General features: G+C 63.1%; 3 protein-coding genes across 4 annotated transcripts in view; 1 reads left to right on the top strand and 2 right to left on the bottom strand.

Annotated features, from left to right (window-relative positions):
- The window catches only part of SOX18 (SRY-box transcription factor 18), a gene marked incomplete at its 5' end in the record, with an annotated part of 2,124 nt that extends 1,511 nt beyond the window's left edge, over positions 1–613 (top strand). The window contains one exon of the mRNA XM_027767726.1: positions 4–613. Within this exon, the coding sequence (XP_027623527.1) occupies positions 4–273 (270 nt within the window). The remainder of the gene's footprint in view (positions 1–3) is intronic.
- A 5,879-nt stretch (positions 614–6,492) lies between these two features.
- CUNH20orf204 (chromosome unknown C20orf204 homolog) lies at positions 6,493–10,432 on the bottom strand. Its single transcript, XM_006167121.3, has 2 exons — positions 7,176–10,432; positions 6,493–7,072 (listed from the first exon to the last, which is right to left on the bottom strand). Exons 1-2 carry the CDS (start codon positions 7,581–7,583, stop codon positions 6,614–6,616), a joined length of 867 nt encoding a protein of 288 aa, XP_006167183.1. The 5' UTR covers positions 7,584–10,432; the 3' UTR covers positions 6,493–6,613.
- Positions 10,433–11,135: 703 nt separating this feature from the next.
- PRPF6 (pre-mRNA processing factor 6) overlaps positions 11,136–13,802 on the bottom strand; it is a gene marked incomplete at its 5' end in the record, with an annotated part of 35,345 nt that continues 32,678 nt past the window's right edge. The window contains 3 exon segments of one of the 2 annotated variants that reach the window (XM_014583664.1): positions 11,136–11,303; positions 11,611–11,672; positions 12,096–12,222. In XM_014583664.1, the coding sequence (XP_014439150.1) occupies positions 11,213–11,303; positions 11,611–11,672; positions 12,096–12,222 (280 nt within the window). 2 annotated transcript variants of the gene reach the window in all.

Genomic DNA, 13,802 nt, shown 5'->3' with positions numbered 1-13,802 from the left:
GGCCCGCTGTCGCCGCCGCCCGAGGCCCAGCCTCTGGAGGGCACCGAGCCGCTGGGGCCCGCCGCCGACCTGTGGGCGGATGTGGACCTCACCGAGTTCGACCAGTATCTCAACTGCAGCCGGACTCGGCCCGACGCCGCTGGGCTCCCGTACCACGTGGCTCTGGCCAAACTGGGCCCTCGCGCCATGTCCTGCCCGGAGGAGAGCAGCCTGATATCGGCGCTGTCCGACGCCAGCAGCGCAGTCTACTACAGCGCCTGCATCTCGGGCTAGGCTGCGGCTGCCCTCCTGTGTCACCGCGGCCGGTCTCACCTCTGCTCCTCGCAGCTGTGTGCCCGGCTACGTGTAACCAACAGCCCCTTAGGGGACCTGCAACCTCGCAGCCTTGCACCCAGCTCACCCCTACACTTTCCTGGCTTTGGGGCTCTGCCAGGGTGGGAAGGTGGTTCCCACACACCAGGGCCCTTTCCAGGAAGCCCAGGCCAGGGGCTGCCAGGGTTAAGTTTCCCAAGCACCTAATCCTTTTCCCGCAGTGTATTTTCTAGAAGCAGACTGTACTTTTTACTTTGCCTTTTTTATATACATAATACAATATATTTAATTTTTAATCGGACTTTTAAACTTTTTTCTTCCAAATGGCTTTTTCGTCAAAAGCATGGCAGTCACAAGGCGTTTTCCTACCAGGAGCAGCAACGTCTGCTGTGAAGGAGGAGCAAGCGCAAGGCCCCTGGAGCCGGGCGGGGCACCGTGGGCACTGTGCCTTTCGCCTCACACGTGCGTGTGTCTGGCTGTGGGGAGACTGGCCACACCCTCCTTCCTAAACGCCCTAGGAGCCTGGCCTCCTGCCATAGCCTGCAGCATCCTCCCTGCGCCACAACGTGCCAGGTGGTGGGAGGGAGTGCAGATCCTTCACCCTCGCAGTCTCCAGTCCCCTCTTGCCCCCCACCCTGTTTTAACTCAGGCCCAGCAGGGTCAGACTGTAGCAACTGGTCCACATGCCACCCTGCTCCTCCTCGCCTCCTCTGCGCTTCTTCCACGCCCACAAGGGCACCTCCAGGGGAAGGTGGTGGGGCTCACACCTCCATGTTGCAGAAACCGTCAGGGCCCAGAGACTGCCCCACCAAGTCACACCACGCTGACCCTAGGGTTGACCTGGTCAATGACCAGGACAGGGGCCCAGGCCAACCTCGACTCTCCCCCCGGACACCTGCTGCACCACTGTCTTCCAGCACCTCTGTGGTCTCTCACTGGACAAGCCCTTGGTGCTCGGGAGAAGTGGGGCAGTCCACCAACGTGAGCCTTGCAAACCCTCACACACTCCCCACACCTCGCAGGGCTTCTAAGCCGAAAGGGTCGTGTGTCCTCAGGGGAGGGGACTGTCCTGTCTCTGTATCCCCACAGCATCTGCCCCCGGGGCAGGGTGTGCGCCTGGCCCACATCACAGCTCTGATGGGAAGCCATGGCTCAGCCTCCCATGTGGAGCGGGCATCTACCCCAAGAACACAGATGCAGAGGGCCTGGCGAGGGTGCACGTGTGTGGGTATGCGTGTGAGAGCTCCGCGTGGGTGGCTGTGTATGTGACACTGTGCAGCAGGTCTGGCTGAACCTGTGTGTGGACCAGCCTGCTGCCAAGTGGGGGGCACTGTATTAACTGGGGTGAACCCTAGCTCAAGCAGAAGAAGGGGCAGCTGCACTGGGGCCCCTCCCCACCCATCCGTGCAGACACCGGAAACTCAAAGACAAGGACAAGAGACAGATGGACAAGCTGAGGAGGTGGGAGACACGCTCCCAGCAGCCCACGTGAGCAGCTTCCACAAGCAGCCGCACCCACAGACACCCACATGCCACTCAGAGGAAGGGCCAGAGTAATATTGTCACAGCCAGGACTCACCCAGCTGCCCCTCAAAGCCAGGGCAGTGCGGGGTGGCACCACGGCCACCTGTGTGAGGCAGGGACATAGGTTGCTCCTTAGAAGCCCCTCCCCAGAGTGAAAGAGTGGGAGGCTCCGTTTGGAGTGAGTTCCAGGGCCAGTGGCTAGGGACACCCAGGGAAGGCTCAGAGGGAGAGTATGCAAGGGCCTCCCACAGAGAGCAGCTGGTTCCAGCAGCATGAGGGGTGCTGGGAGTCAGGGGTCTCCTCGTAGTACCTCTTCCCAGACCTTGCTTGGGGAAAACCATGTTTCCCCCCCAAGGCAGGGCTGCATGCTGCAGGCCTTCCATGTGACCCTGCACAGCTGCAGAACTGCCTGGGTGGCTTCTGCAGGGTGGCAGGGTCACACCTCTCCCCTCTAGGCCCTGTCTGCCTCCTTCCCAGGGTCTGATCTGGGGGCTGAGCCCCTGCCCTCCCACAGGCCTGAAACCCAGCCTGTCCCTGGGCTGACCAGGTGAGGTGTTGAACCCTCCCCAGGGGAGGAGGTCAGGAACAATGGGGGCTGAGAGCAGGCATGGGCATCACCTTGAACACCGTGGTGACACCACACAGCCACACCCCCAGCCACAACCTGACAGCCACCAGTCGCTCCACGGTGCTCCGGAAAGCCCACCACGGCTGACAGTCCACCCCATAAACCTCACACGTGGGCGGCGCAGGGGCTCCTGTGCCCAGGGCCAGGACCACGCCTCAAAGTTGCTCCGGCTCATTCCGGCCCCTGCCCTTGACAACCAGTAGGCTGCTTTGGCCTCTGGGCTTCTGCTGGACATCTCACGTGGACCAGCGACGTGTGTGTGTTCCGGTCACTCCACACACCACATCACAGCAGCTCAGAACATGCCATGTTTTACCTACCTTGTCATCAACTGACGGACATTTATTATTTATTTTATTTTGATTTTTTAAAATGTTGACAGAGGGTGGGAGCACTTGCTGGAGACGGAGAGAGGAGACGTGAGAGAGCGCCCTCCAGAGGGCGGGCCATGTCCCAATCCTTCCTCCTGGCAGGATGCTGGGCACACTCACATGCACATACACCCTGCATGTTTTTCAGGCTGCCTGGTGCAGGACTTGAACCACCGGGTCGAATATATGGGATCCAGCCACCTTAACCACCAAACTGCCAGCCGGCCCGTGATGGACATTCAGTATCCAAAGGGCAAATCGGCAATTATGAACAATGTTGCTATGAGCACGTGTGCTAGGTTGTGGACACAGACGTGGCTCTAGTGACCAGGGCGAGCGGCAGGCCACAGAGCCCACCTGCTACATGTCCCCAGGAGTCCCGGTAGGCTGGCCTCTGCTCCTAGGCAGGCCTCGCAAAAGGAGGCTGTGCAGAGGTGGCTCAGCCCTCCCCACACAGCTCTCCACGACCGGGCAGGGGCGAGGCTGCAGTCCAGGCCCCAGAGTGGGAGGCTGGGGTCTGGGGAGGTGGGAGCCCCAAGTTCCTCCTCAGTCTCAGCAGCCCGCCTTCAACTAGTCCTGGTCGCCTGGACCCGCCTGTCTCCCGACCCTGTTCTGGTTCCCCACTCACCCTACCCCATCTCCCACGACCCCACACGGCCCTGACCCGCCTGCAGAGAAAACAGGAAGCAGCTCAGGCAGCAGGGCTGGGAGGAAGTGCAGGAAGCGGCAGGCGGGCTTGGTGCTTATCTCCGGCCCCAGCCTCGACCCCTGGCCTTGGGCCGGGCAGGGGCGCCAGGGAAGGCCCAGAGCCAGGGCCTGCTCACCTGGCGGGAAGCCCTGACTCCCTCTGCCCCAAGCTACGTCACAGCTGTTGGGGAGGCAAAAGACTCAGCCGGGTTGGGCTGGTGTCCCCTCCAGGCAGAGGCAAGGTCTGTCAATACAATCGGAAGGGACACAGCCCCAGAGACCTGCCTGCTGGCTCTTCCGGATTTCAGATTTCAATGCGGGCAGTGGTGGCTGTTTCTGTGTTTACAAAGCGGGTCTCTGGGGGGGCGGAGGGGTAGGCAGGATGGGGGCTGTCCCTGAGCCTCCCCTAGGGTCCAGAAGGCCACTTGCAGGGACAATGGGCCTCCCACCTGCCCCCCCCAAGTATGTACTTCCTGGGGTGGGGGCCTTGTTTGTTTCCTGAGCTAGCCACAGCAGGAGCAGGGGCGTCCTTGTGCACCTGCAGGGCTCCAGACCCCACACTCACCCTTGCACACAAGGGCAGAGTGCCCTCAAGGCCAGGCATCCTCCAGGTCAGAAGCAGGTGCTTCCCCCTTGGCCTCCTGGTCCAGAGTGCCTCAAGTCTGCTCAGTGCCAGGCCAGGCATACAGTGGCCGTGAGCACCCTGCCTCCCACTGTGGCCCAGCTCCTGTGTCTGTGCTGGGCGAGGCTTGGGCCGGTGGCACCCAGCACCATCTTCCCCGCCTGCACCAGCGCACAGAGCTCCCAGCCTGGGCTGGGACAGCTGCTGCCCTCTCGCCTTGGCGGTGGCTGACGGGTGGGTGGTGAGAAGAGCATGAGGGCGGGAAACGCCAGTGGCAAAATCAGAATCAGCTTTTGGTTTTGCAAATCCAAGGACTTAGTTTGCTGGTCTCCCGAGTTCCAGATGTTCTTTCAAAGCCTCCGGGTCTGCGGAGGTTCCCTTCAAAGCCTGTGGTCCCTCCTTCACAGTGCCACCCCTGGGGGGCCTGGCTCCTGGGCCCTGGGAAGTCTCACAAGCTGGCCAGGCCCCACAGGCCCCATCCGCCACACTGGCACGGCCCGCACCTCCCTGGAAGCAGTGAGTGACGGTCACTGCTGCATGAGTGCTACTGCCCAGAACCCATGTTTCCCAGAGAAAGAACCAGGCTCAGGTCACATGACCTGGTCTCCCACGGGAGTCACCTGAGACCTAGCTCTGTCCCCGTAGACAGTGCTCTGTTCCTGGTAAGTCTCTCTCCATCTCTGGCTGGCTCTGGGCAGGCCCAGCACCCACTGAACACCCACCTGGAGCTGCCTGGTACAGGACGAACACATGCTTCTCCCTCATGGAGCCACAGACGGGCTGTGAGGGGACATGGGGGCCTCTGTGCCCAGAGGGGAGATCTCAGGCACCACAGCCTCCCCTCCAGCCCTGCACCTGTCCCCACAACTCAGCTGGTTTGGTGTTCTCGTCCTGGACAAGGACACTTTGTCCCCTGTAGTGGGTTGGATGGTGGCCCCCAGGCCCCTCAGGTAGGGTCCTTCCATGGAGGAGCTAGAGGGTGTCCACTTCTCATTCATCCCGGGACTCAAGGCTTCAGCATGTGTCCCTGGCCTTCCCCGACTCTGAGGAGGCTGCAGGCTCTGCATGAACCTTTCGCAGTCACAGGGCCAGCAGGAGGGCTCTGCGGTTGGGTGGAAGCCATGTCCAGCGGCCAGCAGGAGAGGAGCACACCTCCAGGTCCTGGGAAAGCGGGGCAGTGGGTCCTGGAGGAAGGCCCACCCCTCCTGCCCACACCCGGCACACACTGGCCATCACGCACAGATACGCCCAGAGCCTACCCTCCTGTTCCAACCAAGCTGGGCTTTTCCTCCACCTGCCTGGACTCCTTCCCCCATGAGTGGTCCCCAAATGAAGGACAAGTTCCCACCCAGGCACCTTGGTCTCCCCGACCCCACGTCCAGGCCCACCAGCTCTCTCGCAAGCCTGAGGCTCCTCCCCATCTACACCCACCCTCCTCCTCGGGCTGTCCCTGCACACCTGCCACCTGCCCACTGAGCCCCATGGAACATGCGACCCAGGGACCAGACCACGGAGGCCTGCAGGAGCGTGCGGGAGCCTGTCAGCAGTGGCTCTCTGCGTGTGAACACAGGTGTGTTCCCTGCCTGGAGTGAGGTCCAGTGGTTCTGTGAATGGCCTGCCTCAGCCTCCCTTTCTGTAAAGCAGGCAGTGGTCCCTGAGGGGCAGGTGACATGTAGCGCACACCAGGGAGCTGGGTCAGTGTCCCCTGTGCCCACTGCCCACCACCAGGCCTTCAGCTCTCCTACTTGCCTGGCCTGACCATAACCAGAGGCAAGCCTGCCACAGCGACCCCGGGAGGGGGGAGCCCTGCTGCCCCACTTCTCCAGGACCGGAGGTCAGGGCGGAGAGCAGGCCCCTGGCCAGTCCCTCAGAGGAAGGTGGGGCCGTGCCTGGAGCTCCAACCCCACCACTGGCCCTCAGGCAGCAGGAAATGGCTTGGCCAGCTCACAGCCAGGGCAGCTGCTCCGCTTCCCCCAGGCCCGTTTCCTTTATCCGGTTGTTTTGCTCCAATTCGCCAAGCCCAAGCTTCCCCTCCCCTCCGTTTCCACCCCGTCCAGGCCGCGAGTGGAGCAGGACGGATATTACAACGTTTTAGAGCCCCATGTGGGGCCAGTAGTCTACCACCCCATCCTCCACCCGGTCGGGAGCCTCTGACTAGCAGGAGCGGCCTCCCCGAGCCCCCGGCCGCCCCCTGCTGCCCGAGGCTGGGAGCGCCACCCGCCGCCGGGCCCAGGTGCGGCTGTGAGTGGAGGCCCACGTCCGCAGCCCTCCGGGCAGACCCGGCCAGCCCAGGGCGCACTCAGGGAAAAGGAAGCGAACCCGCAGCTTCAGCTGTTTATTGAGGCCTCGCTTAGCGCGTGGAGGGCGGGCCCCTGGGTGCATCCTTGGTCGGGCGGGGTTCGGTTTTGAGTCCTGGACCTTTGGGGGCGCAGAGGCCGGCAACACGACGTTAACTACGGAGGCTCGTTCTCAGGCCCTGCGCCAGGCCGGGCTAGGAGCCCCGGTGGCCGCCGCGGCGCGCAGCGCGAAGAGCTTCTCCCAGCAGGTGGCGACGGCGTCCAGGGCGCGCAGCAGGAGCCGCCTCCGCCCTCGGCGAACCCGGGCAGGCCGCGTCTTGGGCTGGCTGCGCCGCTGCAAGGGACCCGGCAGCCCGCGGGTGCGGACCGTGCCCCGCGCACGCCCTACGCAGCTCACTTGCAGCGGGTCGGGAGGGGAGGTGCAGCGGCCCTGCGTGGGGAGGGGGCGACCTGGACCCGCAGACTCGGGGTCCCACATCTGGCGCCACGTCGGGCAGTGGCGCCGCATCACCGCCTCGATGCGCAAGGCCACGGTCCGTGCCGCCTTCTCCAGGACCCCACGACGGCCCTCGGCCCCCGCCCAGAGCAGAGTCCGACCCAGGGACGCGATGGACTGTAGGATACCGTGCTCCTGAAGAGGGGAGAGAGGAGGGCGAGGGCGCTGGGCGGAGCCCCAGTGGGAGGCTCCGAGGGGAGGGAGCAGGCAGGCTTGCAAGGGGGCGCCTCCTCCGTACCTTTTGGGCGTCGCAGGAGCCCCCAGGCCGTCCCTGCGGTCTAGGACCCCCGGCTCCAGTCAGATTTTTCTGGACGGAATGGTGTTCGGGACCTGCCCAGGGCCCTTCGGCTGCAGCTCCTCCGGCCCTCCTCACCGCAGCCTGCAGGTCCTCGAAAATGACGGCGCGGTAGTGGCGGAGCACGTCCGGAACGTTGCAGGCACGAGGCCAGGTGTCTATGGGCTCGGTCCCAAGCAGGGCCAGCAGGAGTGCCCAGAGTGTGGGCTTGAGGGGCACCTGAAGGGGACACCAGCTCAAGGTTGGGACTGGAGCCCGGGGTCCCAGCAGAGGTGCGGTGCCGCAGGGCACCCCTGCTTCCCCCCACACACACCCCCCCGGGTCTGAGCCTGCATGAAGAGGTGTCACCATGGGGCCAACAGGGAGGTGGAGAAACTGCAGGATGCCCACATAGTGGTTCAGGTGCTGGACCCAGTGGCTTGGAAATCACAGCAAACAAATGTTCAAAAATGTCACCATTCAGCCGAGGCTCCGTACAAGGGCCTGGGAGGGTAGGTCCCTGCCTGGTTTAGGGAAGGAGACAACAGACAGGCCTGCAGTCCAGACAGCTCCACACTCCAGAGTGGTGACCACGGCTGGACAGGCCACTCACCCAGCCCTGAAGGGCCAGGAGGAAGAGGGGACGCTGCATGGGAGGGACGAGACCCAGCCGGTTTTGCAGAGCCAGGATGGGGGGAGCATGGCACCCACGCCCCCAGACAGCCTCTCAGGGCCACTTACCCAACCGCACCCCAGAGTTGAGCTCTCCGAGGGTGTGGGCCACTGGGGACACACACTGTGCTCGGTCTGCCCTGCAGAAGCCCAGGCACAAATGTGCCGCCCCGGCGGTGGCTCAAGGACACCCAGGACCTAGGGTCTCTTGCATCCCAACCCAGCTGGGAGAGGGCAAGGGCTCACGCTTCAAGCCACACCCCACTGGAAGGGGAAGGCTGGGGGGAACCTCAGAGGTGACGGAGTGGAAGGGGATCCCCACATCATGCCCCTGCCCACCCCAAAAGGAGCCACTCAGGAGCCTGGCTGGCCCCCAGTCGCCTCAAACCTGCCCTGAAGGAGCTATAGCTGACTCAGGCTGGAAAGTTAATCGTGTGAACCGACCAGGACCACAAGACTCGGCTTCCCAGGCTGCCAGGGGAACCTGACCCAGCAGCACCCCACCCCCGCCAGCGTTGGGTGTCAGGGTGGGGTGGGCGGGATGGGGCGTCTCTGCCTGGACAATGAAGCAGCAAGGCCAGAGGAGCAGATGCACTCCACTTTAGCCCCTTCTGACCCTGCCCAGCTCCACACCCAGCCACCGTGGGAGGGTCAAGCGCCTGCTCTGCCCAGAAGTGCCGGCACTTCAGGGAGCATGTAGCACCCACTTCGCCCAGGGAGACCCCAAGTCCTGTCTGCAGAACACCCTCTGGCCCAAAACCCAGCTCAGTCCTGCATGAGGACAGGGTGGTCCATGTCAGAGGACTCCTGCCCCCAAGGCCAGAAAGGCCAGGGCACATGCACCCCAGCTGAGCCTGCTGCACCAGGGACCGGCAGGGCTTCCTGGGCACACAGGAGCCTGCAGGGGGGCCCTGTGCTGTGTACCTTCCAGACCCTCCGCTCAGCGAGCCCCTCCCAGCAGCTGCTCACCATGGCCCTCACTCCCGCCTCCTCCGAGCCACGCACATGTCCTGGGGTTCGGGCAGCCACACCTGGTCCCACACCAGCAGACAAGGCTCCCCTAGCAGGCTGCCTGGAGGCAGGAGCAGGAGGCGGAGGAGGCTTTTGAAGTTGGCTCCTCTGAGCAGAGGGAGGGCTCAGGAGAGGGAAGGAGGCCACTCCACACAGCCCTGCCCCTCCCTTCCCACCCCATCCAGTCCTTTCAGTTAACCTGGCCCTGTCCCAGCTGACCCAGGACTGCTGCAGGTCCTGATGAAGTCATCAGCCCCAGGGAGGCCTTGCCCTAGGGAACAGGGCAGTGCAGGGCTGGGGGCTGCCTCTCCCAGGGACCTGGTTGCCCTGGCCAGGGAATCCTCCCCCAGCAGGTTACCCCAAGGCAGGGCTTGCCCGGGAGGTCTCGGTCTGGGCCAGGTGCACGGGGATCCGAGCACAAGCCCAAGGGCAGAGGGAAGTCACATCAGAACCAGAGCAACCAGGGCACGGCTCACCGTTACCCTGCACCGAAGAGCACAGACACACTTCCCGAGAAAGGCGGTGCACACGGCACTGCGAGTGGCAGTGCTGGGTGCAGGGCCTTGGACAGTACAGGCCTGAGCACTTCTCCCTCACCCACCTGGCCTGGCTTGAGGTCAGAAAAGTACCCAGAAGCCAGGCCCTGATTCAGGGTACAGAGTCCCCCACCGCTGTCACTGCCCCTTCCAGGGCCTGTGTCTGCACAAGGAGACAGTGGCTTTCAAACTCCAAAAAGCTGCAGGGCTCACTGTTAAACTCAAGGACCCCACACAGCCCCCTAGGATATCCGAGGACACACTCTAGAACACCCTTGAGGCCCCTGGGGCCACTCCTAGGGTCAGGGAGCCTCCCTGAGCCAGACCTGCTCTAGGTTCCTGCTCTGTACAAACCGTCAGTAGTTTCTGACCCCACTGTTGTGACTGGTCCCTTGCCCAGGTCCCAGAAACCAGAGAAGGGGGACCCAGGCCCACTGGCCCTGCCCCCAACCCAGGTGCTGACAGGCGAGGTGAATCCTCCCCCACTGGGGCGTTCCTACGGGGACAGCTGTCCTCCAGAAAGCAGGTCTCCATGGGCTCCCCTCCTGCCAACACCCTCTCTCCAGCGCGAGAGTCTGAAGGGCTACCCAACCGGGCTACCCGGAGCCGGCTGATCCCATCTGAGCACGCACGTGCACACACACGCACCGAGCCCGGGAGGCCCTTCACCCACTCAGCACAAAGGCTGAGCAGCAGCCAGGACTCCGGGGCACATGAGCCGCCCCAGGTATGAGGGCGGTCACAAGCACTTCAGGGAAAACCACTGCTTTATAAATGAGCAAAAGCAGGCCTGCCGGTGGCAGTAGTGGTTCCGTTGCTGGACTTCTACACGGCTGACGGCCATGGGTCGAGTCTCGGACCCACTCTGGCTGTGTGTGTGTGTGAACCTGCCCCCCAAAAGGAGACTGGGGGGAAAAGGGGCTGCACACAGCCATCCTATGGGGGGGCAGGTTCTGTCTCTCTGGTGAGCACACACACACTGTAGTAAAAAATTTTTTTTTTTGGAGAGGTTTTCGCTATAGGGCACGTGCGCTCGCCAGACAGACAGAGAGAGACATAGAGACAGAAAGCGAGAAATCACCCCAAGGGGGGATGGTCACAACGCCATCCCTTCTCCATTCTCCTCTCGGGATCTTGGGCGTGCACGCACACGTGCCCGGCGTGAGTTCTAAGCCACCGGGTCCAGGACGCGAACCGCGGTCGACTATGTGGGAGAGTCCAGACATAGCTATTACGCTAACTGCTGGTTCCCATGTAGCAAAAATCTCTTAAAAAAAAATATAAAAAGACTAATTAGGAAAAAAAATTTATCCATAAAACTGAGAAAAAAGCTCTGACTGGTAACTTTAATTCAATACCCACCCTAAGGGGCCTGGAAGCCGTGTAGGAAGGCCCCTGGGCAGAGCTGGGCTGTGTGCCTCCAGACAGTCCCCTTGCCCAGGGAGCATGGCCCAGCTGGCTGGCTCTGGGCCCTCTGCCCTGGCAGGCGGCACCTCCATCCCGGATGGCTCAGTCCCTTTTCTGCCCAACCTGTTGACAGGTTTGAGTTTCTCCCTTCCCCCACATCTCAGGAGTACTGCAACTCAACAGTGCTTCCTCCGAAGGGCAGAGGCTCCCGTCCAGATGAGCGGCTATGGCCATGGCCACCGCGGGGCGGTGTGGGAGGCCCAGGGGGCAGCAAGAGCACAGCAGGGAAGTCAGCAGGTCACCAGACCGACTCAGAACCTTTAATGAGGACAGACAGAGCGAAGGCCTGGGCAGCCGTTGCCCGGGGCTGCACCATCAGAAGGTGTTCTTGATGCGGGCGGCCACCAGCACGAGGATCTCCCCGACCTTCCGCTGCCAGTTGGCGATGTCTTTGGACACGGCGCACCACAGCTCCCCGTGCCGCGGCTCGGCGTTCTCGCAGCGCTTCCGCACCTCCTCCTGCTGCTCCTGGGGGGGACCACATGGCCTTCAGGGCCCCACCCAGGCCGCTCCTAGCCACAGCGGACAAGGGCAGCCCGTGGAGGACCCCAAGAGGCACAGCTCTGTCCATGTGCCCGTCCAGGCAGCCCTTCTGGGAGAGGGGCACCATGCCTTCACAGCACCCATGTCTATGCAGGCCCACGGGGCCTGGCTGCTACGTCTGGGAGGTCCCTGGACTGACATGTACCGCGATGTCTTTGGCCACGGCGCACCACAGCTCCCCGTGCCGCGGCTCGGCGTTCTCGCAGCGCTTCCGCACCTCCTCCTGCTGCTCCTGGGGGGGACCACATGGCCTTCAGGGCCCCACCCAGGCCGCTCCTAGCCACAGCGGACAAGGGCAGCCCGTGGAGGACCCCAAGAGGCACAGCTCTGTCCATGTGCCCGTCCAGGCAGCCCTTCTGGGAGAGGGGCACCATGCCTTCACAGCACCCATGTCTATGCAGGCCCACGGGGCCTGGCTGCTACGTCTGGGAGGTCCCTGGACTGACATGTACCTCTGGGAGACCCCTGCTGCTGCCCACACCTGGGCTCTGGCCAACGGACAGACCCCAGCCTCCTGGCCATCAGTTCACTCAAACACGCCACAGACTGCTTAAGGCACAGGCATCTGAGCACAGGCTGTGACCAGAGAACAGCCATGAGGCCCAGGCTGCTGTGCGCTCAGGCACCTCCGGGCCCTGGGGCTGCAGGGCCTCACCTCAGTGCCGTGCTGCAGCTCAAACCGGTAGAAGAAGGCCCAGGCGTCCCCCAGGTCAGAGTCGATCTTCACGGTGCGGTGGAACCACTCCCTGGCCTTTGTGATCTTCCGCTCACTCCAAAACAGCCTGCAGGGACCCACGGGAGCGGGTGGTGCTAGGAGGGGCGCAGCCATGGCCACGGCCACTGTTCTCCTCCCAGCAACCCCTGCCCTCCCCAGAGGAAAGCCTAGGGACGGGCCTGGGCTCCCCAGGGTGACCCCAGACTATTAGCCTGGAAGTGCCCTAGCCACTGGGCTCGCCACACTGTTGAAAATAAGCTTACTCACAGACCTCACTTAAGGGCTTCCAGCCCCCTGAGTGGCTATGTCCCTCCACAACAGGAACAAGCAGACAGAACCAACCCTGATGAAAAGCTGTCGGCTCTGAGTGGAGAAGGGTGGACAGGGCCCAGGGTCGCCTGCCCGTCCACTCAGCAGCGACCTCAGCACACCCCCGTGCTCAGGCAGCCACACGAGCTCAGGACAGACGCCGTAGGAAGTCTCCCCTCGCCCCAGGACCTCCCCGCACATACCTGGCGGACCGCAGGCCTCTGCCCTTGGGCGTGCCTCGGCAGTTAGACCCTGCTGGGTGTCCCTCCCCCATCACGGAAGAAATAAACTTAAAAAGGAAGAGCTGGGTCAGCACCAGGGACCTGCTGGCTTGGAGGGGAGTCAGGCCGGGAGAGGAGAGCAGGGGCGCCGGGAGTCCAGAGTGGACCATTAGCAGCCCGGTGAGGACCACCCTGGCCCCCACTGCTGGTGGGCAGGACAGAGGTCCCTGGGCATTGTACTGCTGGCTCACTGCACGTGGGCACTTGGGCACTCAGCTCCCTCCCCCACAGCCAGAGGCCCCGGCTGTTTGGCCTGGGCCCAGCTACCAAACGAATCACTGCATGTGCTGATAACCTGATCGCTTTTTAAGCCTTGTAGCACTTGTAATTGCTTCGTGTTAGATAAACTGTTATTTAAAGAGCACAAACCCAGATAGTAGACTTACGGAACACCTCCTAGAAGACCAAGGAGCAGCTTGTTTGCTTTAGCAAAGGCCTACTGGTTTATGGCTGCCCTATCTCGGCATGGCACCTAGGTTACTCTGGGAGGGATGCACAGGGCAGGTCAGAGGCAGCCCCAGCCAGGCATAAGCTGGGCCGTGGGGCTCCGTGGGAAGCCACTCGTTTGCTGGGGGCCTGTGGGCACTGGGGAAGCGGGGCCCACACAGGACCGAGAAGGCACTGAGCCCAAGTACCACGGCCCCCTGAGGTGCAGAGAAAGGTGCAGCTGTACCAGAGGAAGCTGCCACCTCAGGACAGAAGGGCAGGTGGGGAGAGGGCAGGGCCCGCGCTGGGGGCAGGCACGCCACCTTCGCTGGGGAGCTGCTACCCTGAGCAGGGGCTTGAGGGCCCACGCAGAGAGCAAGGCTCTCCTGAGGGGTCTGTGGAGACTTTAACCCAGGACTCCAAGTGTGGTCGCTCTCGCCCCGGCCCGCACTCAGGCATGGCTGCAGTCAGACTACCGCCCTCCTGGTCCTGCACATTCAGGCCATGTTCTCACCCAATCTTTCCAATACCCTGCTGTGCCCTGCACCCTCTGCCACATGGCCACACGCTGCTAGCCAGCCGCACCATGTGGCACGGGGCTACCGGCTGGGGCCCTTCCCCGCGGCTTTCG

Source organism: Tupaia chinensis, unplaced genomic scaffold (genome assembly GCF_000334495.1).
Source record: "Tupaia chinensis unplaced genomic scaffold, TupChi_1.0 Scaffold144472_1, whole genome shotgun sequence".
NCBI lineage: Eukaryota > Metazoa > Chordata > Mammalia > Scandentia > Tupaiidae > Tupaia > Tupaia belangeri.
This window is presented reverse-complemented; position numbering and strand designations above follow the sequence as displayed.